At 42.1% G+C, this 6,597-nt stretch overlaps 1 protein-coding gene across 1 annotated transcript; it reads left to right on the top strand.

The window, feature by feature from the left end:
* Nucleotides 1-342: 342 nt before the first annotated feature.
* Nucleotides 343-6,590, top strand: LOC104402148 (neuropeptide-like protein C4orf48 homolog; the record flags this gene model as incomplete). Its single annotated transcript, XM_010009943.1, has 3 exons — nucleotides 343-466; nucleotides 2,263-2,351; nucleotides 6,561-6,590. Coding segments are annotated over exons 1-3 (243 nt in total), but the record flags the coding sequence as incomplete, so codon positions are not given.
* Between the last annotated feature and the right edge of the window lie 7 nt (nucleotides 6,591-6,597).

The following is a 6,597-nucleotide window of genomic DNA, read 5'->3' as shown; positions in this document are numbered from 1 at the left end:
AGTTAAAACAAGAATTGGAGCCACAGAACAGGCAAAGCTGCTGGTATCCTGGCTTGCAAATGAAACCAAAAGCTGTCTATGGACTTCTGATGTTCTCCTTCATGTCTAGGGATTTTCTCTCCCCATTGGGTTTTAAGTTCATTGCTGGGAAAGTGCAGAAATACTTTGTACTTTGGTTCATGCTCTGCATCTTGGGATATTTTTTTTTCTTTCAAAGGAAGACTGCCAATGCTTTAACCATCAGGAACATGAAGTTCTTTGTCACAAACCCCTTGTACTTGTAATGTTCTCCTTGCTAACTTGTTTATGTTTCTTTATAACTGAGAAGCAGCCATTCCCAAGATGCTGGCACCCTGCCTTCTGCGAAGAGTGGTCCTTACAGTTCCTTTAGTCGTTGTGGTTGCACTGCTGCTTGTGGAGCCTGTTAAATGTGATCAGGAAGCAGGAACAGCCATACCAGCTGAAAGTATGTGCCACCCTTCAGTCCTTTCATACAGTGTGCACTGTAGTTTTAATTTTGCAGTACTTCCCATCACTGAAGCTTGTCCAAATAATTCAAACTATTTTGGACGTGTCTTGTTTATGTTGTTTTAAAACCACAACTTGATAGCAGACCAGTGCTGTTTTTCTCCTTTACCCAAGGCTCTCCACTCTGTTACCCTTGTCTCTTGCCTGTTACTGTCTTCCTTGTACTTGAAATCTGCCACCTTTTCCTTTGTACAACCCTTTCATTGTGTTAGCCCTTTCTGTGCCAGAAGTCTCCCTGTTTGATTTGCAGAGACATGTACTGAGACTTGCATTTTTCAACTGACATTGACTGTTAATGACATGTTTCATTCTTCCTAATGTCGACTGTGTTGAAGTCAGTAGTTTTTATTAAAACCATTCACAAGGAAGATGCCAAGAAAGCACATGTGTCAACATCTAATATTTCAGCCTTCAGCCACCTAATTCTCCCTTGCTCATCTGTGTGGAGTTTATTTTATGTCATAAACATAATCACAGGTCCTTGCATCAAGTTGTTGCTGTGGAAAATACTGTCCTCTCCTTTTGTCTGGCCCAAATACAGTAGCACCAAGGTTGGGTCATGGTACAACAATGAGAGAGGAAGTCTTTAATGCTGCTCAATATTTATTTTTTACATTTCTGTGTTTTTTCTAAGCCAGTAAAGGAATTTGGCAGACTCCTTTTCTCCAGCAGGCAGGATTCCTGTCTGCTGGTTAGCACACAGTTCATGAGCTGGAAGCTCATACTCCAGTTTATCAGAGGCATGTAGTAATCAGTCAAATATCAACTAGTTGCAGTATAGGCTGACAGATCCTGCAGGATTTGCTATCACTTTGGGTTTCATCCTTTACCAGACCACAAAGAGCAAACTAAACCTGCTCTTGGAATTTCTCACTTGTGCAATATTTCCTACGAAGTTGTCAGAGAGGCATAGGCACTGAGAAGCAAATAAGAGCATATGTAGAGCCTGATGATTCAAAGACGTTTCATCATGTCTATATTTGTTCTGTCTCAGTGCTGCTATCTCTTAAGGCACAGATTTGTGTTACACGATGATCAAGGCAAAGCAAGCCTCGTGACCTTCAGTCTGGATATCTAGATAGATATGGGAACACTATCTTAAACACTGCAGTTAGTCCAGAATGCAGAAGTTCTGCTTATCAGCAATGCCCAGCAATGACAGGGCATTGTGTTTATCTGCTGCTTGCTTCACTAGCTTTGGACAGAGCTGTATCATATTCAAAGTTAGAGGCAAAGTGATCTGCCTTGTGATATTGTATTCAATTTTATTCCATTAGCTTTATATTTAGAGCTCAAGTTTGTAAGATCAGGAGATAAGATTTCTCAGGGAACAGGCTCATGGTTTCAGAGGTGATTTCTGAACCATCTGAAGATGAGGTTCAAAATGTGCTCAGGGTTGGAGGAGCCAAATGAAAGACTCGGTTATGGGTTTAGTGTTTCCATTATGAACTGTGACAAGAGAAGGATCAGGAGAACAGTAATAAAGGAGGAAGTAAATTTTTAATGCAAATTTGTTGAAGTAATTCTTTTGTCATAGAGAGACTGGGTGACCATCATGATGCACCATTTACTTTAGCCTGGATTGTTCAAGAGTACATACATCAGTGCTCACCCTAAGGACTCTTTTCTGTAGCAATTTTTCGTACTCAGAATCTCTGTTTATTCCTTCTGCTTAATACTTGTTGCCATATAGTAATGATTCTTTACTAAATACTCAACTAAATGTTCTCCTAGGTCGTCCCTGTGTTGACTGCCATGCATTTGAGTTCATGCAGAGGGCTCTGCAGGATTTAAAGAAGACGGCGTATAACCTAGACACACGGGTATCGAAACATTCCATTTCCTTTTTCTTGCTGTGGAAGAAAAGGCTGTGGATAAAAGTAGATCAGGATTTTGCACAGGGCATGCAGTTAACTGTACTGTGCTACCTTCTGAGATGAGGCTGAGTGATTACATTTTACCCCTCTATGCAATAATCTGTGGGATTCTTCTGCCTTGTGGTATCAGAGACACTAGGGAGTTTAGGAAGGAGAGAACTGGCAGTCCTCAGCCCTCTGCATTGAGCCCTCTATCCTCATGCAGAGCTGCAGCCATTAGCACTGATATTCTCATTCCAAATGCTGAGCACACACCTTTGTTTTTATGTTAGGAGGAGTAAGGTGAGAGCATCATTTATATTTATTACCCAAAAGCAGAGAAAGCAAAAAGCCTACAAAAATAAAATACTCCCCTGCACGTGCTTTTACCCCTGAGGAGAGGCTAAGGAAACATCATCTTGTAGGTACTTTTTACATTGCTCTGATTCCATAATGATGGAAAATGCCACAAAGTAGAACAGCGTAGGGAATTGAACTTGTTTGGCTTGTAGTCAGTGTGGAGAATTTGCCAAGGTTGGTGTCTTCCTTTTGTGAGAGAAGTTGAATCTGTCTCTTGCTACTGCAAGCTGCAATCTGTGACTGGCTGCGTCCCAGCTGCTGTCACATAGCGGTGTCTCAGGAGGGTGCCTTTCTCCCCACCTCCTATGTACCCTTTAGCTGAAGTGCTGTATCTACACTCTTGCACAGATTTTCCAACAGAAGGTACTCAAACCTTTTTGCTTTCTTATAGTCAAGGTTGTTCACAGTTCAAAGCCTGCACTTTGAACTGGCACCTTTCACGAATGCTTTGAGGCAAATCTGAGAAGGGTCCGTAATGCTTAGGTGAAAATGCAGGTGCAGGAATGAAGATGCCTTGAATTGGGCTGTACTACAGAAAACAAACAAACGTTCCAGAACAACCAGATTGGTATGTAGGACATTTACAGTTAAACAAAATCTGTTCAATAATTACAGGTCAAATGTATTTTGGGCTTCTTCATGAAGAAATCTTGTTAATGAATACATCTGCTCAGCAGTGCAGAGCCCAAACAAGATGTTCAGCTTGTGGTGTAGTGGTTCTAGCACACCTTTGCTATCTTTTATAAACCTTTCAAATTTTCACCAGAATTTCTAATTCTTGAGTCAAGAATATCTCAACTACTAAATTCTCCTCTGCTTGTCTGGCCATGGCAGTGACCTTTGAGACACCTACAGCTGGCAGACCAAGAGAGAAGCTTTATAAAATACAGATATCCAAAGCAAGAGTAGCAACAAAAACCCCAAAGAGAGCAACTGTATTTTAATACTTTTTAAAAAATGAAAATAAAAGACAGGCAACGAGAGGAAATGAGGCTACAACAAAGGTTTGGTTAAGAGGAATGTCCTATTATTGCCTTTCACAGTTGTAGATTTGGCAGCAAGCCTGAAAATGTGGCTCCATCATATATTCTCACCAAAACAGAAGTATTACTTCCTTATCACTTTGAAATCTAAATAATTGAGTCCATATTGAGATCCTTCAGTGCCTCTGCACTAGGACAGGCCTATTCCAGTCATTAAGCTAGGAATTCTGCCTACATCTTCAAAAGACATGGAAATATTTAATAGTTGAGGACTTTTTGGAACTGCCTTCTGCAGTGTTTCAATTCTTCGTATTATTAGTCAGCTATGGCCCAATTTGATGCAAACTGAGAGTTTTAACTCAATTGCTTTCATCCACATATATATTTTACATTGACTATTTTAGTCTGTTTTACTGCTTAGTGGAGCAAATGTTTCTGTCCCTGAAAATGCAATTCCCTTTGTTAATATTCCCAGTGGAGATACTCATTTCCTTGAAAAACTCTGTTGTTTGCAGGCAATACTTCTAGATGATGACTAAGCAAATCTTAACTGTGCTGGAAGGGAAGGGATTCTCAAAAGCACAGAGAGAAAATTCCCATTAAATTTCTCCTGCAAATCTCACCCTGCAGTTCTGTACAGGGGAAGCCATGTAGTTTTGTTGCACAGCTCAAGAGTTTTCACAGTTAATTTGCCCTTGTGTTGATCTGCATTGTGTTTTGCAAAGCAAACGGACTGTAGCCTAGGTAGTCTTTTATGCAGGCCATAGGCTATATCATAGAATGTATCACAGAATGGTTTGGGTTGGAAAGGACCTTAAGATCATCTAGTTCCAACCCCCCTGCCATGGGCAGGGACACCTCACACTAGACCATGTCACCCAAGGCTCTGTCCAACCTGGCCTTGAACACTGCCAGGGATGGAGCATTCACCACTTCTCTGGGCACCCTGTGCCAGCGCCTCAGCACCCTCACAGTAAAGAACTTCTTCCTTAGATCTAACCTGAACTTCCCCAGTTTAAGTTTAAACCCATCACCCCTTGTCCTGCCACTACAGTCCTTGATGAACAGTCTCTTTCCAGCATCCTTATAGGCCCCCTTCAGACACTGGAAGGGGTCTGAGGTCTCCATGCAGCTTCTCTTCTCCAGGCTGAACAGCCCCAATTTTCTCATCCTGTCTTTGTATGGGAGGTGCTCCAGCCCCTGACCATCTTTGCATCATCCTTATCATCCCCCTTATCATCCTCGTATCATCCTTATCATCTCCTTCCTTTTACAGGATTAGACATATTTGTAACCTACACTGATGTGATGATAACTTACTGGTGGACAGGCTGGCTGCATTTTACGTAGCAGTGGGAGAAGGATCCCAGACCACTTCTGAGAGCCTGGCCACTATCCATGCACATACCACATCTGTTTGCCCAACTCCATGCTGTGTTCCATCCTTTCATTGCTGGAGCAGGCTGCAGGCTGGATTAGCTGTTTTAACAGCAGTAACCAGCTCTGGACAATCTCTTGTGGGAATATCTGTGATCCACCTCTCAGCCAAAGTGCAGTAGGTGGCAGGTGCAGCTCTGATCATGAACTGAGGAGAGGGTTCTTGTACTGCTGGGAGGAAGCTGCTACCATCAAAGCCATTCATCCAGCTCACACCCAACTCCCTACTGCATGAAAAGCTGCTCAAGACAGAGGCCAGCAGGGAACAGAACATAAAACAAATCCTGGAAAACAAATCCAGTCCATGGGCTACACAGGTTGCTCTAATTCTGCATGCTAGACACTTCCTTTCAGAATTCCAACCTGTTTGTCAGATGGATTTACCAGTGGACATGGATTACAACTTTAAGGAGCTCAGGAACTGGAATTTAGAAGTTTTTTTTGTAGGTTCAGAATCTGGACCCTGCCCTGTTTTGGTTTTTGTGGGTTTTTTGGGTTTTTTTTACATGTGCTTTAACCCACCAGGGGATAACAAACCTCTGTGCAAATGGGTTTGGGATCATGCTCTCAAAACAGTCAGAAAAGCTGTATTTAGTCCTATTCATTTTGTTCTTTATTCCTTTCTAAACTGTCAATGGTTACTTGAAATGTTCAAGGCACATTACGTTAGATTTGCCCATGAAAGTCAAAACAAAGGCTTGGAAATATTATTAAAGGTATAGAAGACAGTAAGCAGCCTTGGGGCTTATTTCCAAAGCTGTTGGCATGCTGTCAACCTCCCTTATTCAAACCATTGCAAACAATGTCAGGGAGCTGGTTAGAAGGTGGTGATTAAGTGTCTTTTATGTGTTTAGCGAAGTCCGATCAGATCTTTCCAGTTTTGCAAGGCAGCTGATACAATCAAAAGTGATACCTGATTTAATACAAACCCACAGGGCTGTGTCTAGTGATTTATCATCTGGGAAACGAACCTGATCAACAGATAGGTTTCCCTGTACTAAGAAGGCAGGTGGTAAGCAGGATGCTTACCTTACTTAGAGCAGGCCTGCTCTAAGTGCCTTCAGCTGATGTGGGTCACTGGATAACTCAGCTTTTAAAACAGAGCCTTTAATCACACAGCAGTTCCATCTCATATGAAAATCACAAGACAGGCAGATTAAGCATGTAGCTGGTTACACCAGTGGGGATTAATTTGGTGGGTGGACTTTCCACAGTAAGGGGAAGTCCTCTCTTGGATCAGACTGATTCTCAGCTACAGCTTCAGCTCATAATAGACAAACTGGGATGAAGATACGATGTTGATGTCAAACAACTCTGTGTGCTCCATCATGCATCTCCTGAAGCCACAAGTGCTGACAGTTGGTTTTTGATGCTGGTTTTTTTCCCCCTCTTACAGACAGAAACTCTGCTTCTTCAGGTGGAAAAGAGAAACC

Source organism: Nestor notabilis, unplaced genomic scaffold (genome assembly GCF_000696875.1).
Source record: "Nestor notabilis isolate BGI_N333 unplaced genomic scaffold, ASM69687v1 scaffold15232, whole genome shotgun sequence".
Lineage (NCBI taxonomy): Eukaryota > Metazoa > Chordata > Aves > Psittaciformes > Psittacidae > Nestor > Nestor notabilis.
Note: the sequence above shows the minus strand (reverse complement) of the source record. Positions and strands in the feature narration are given on the sequence as shown.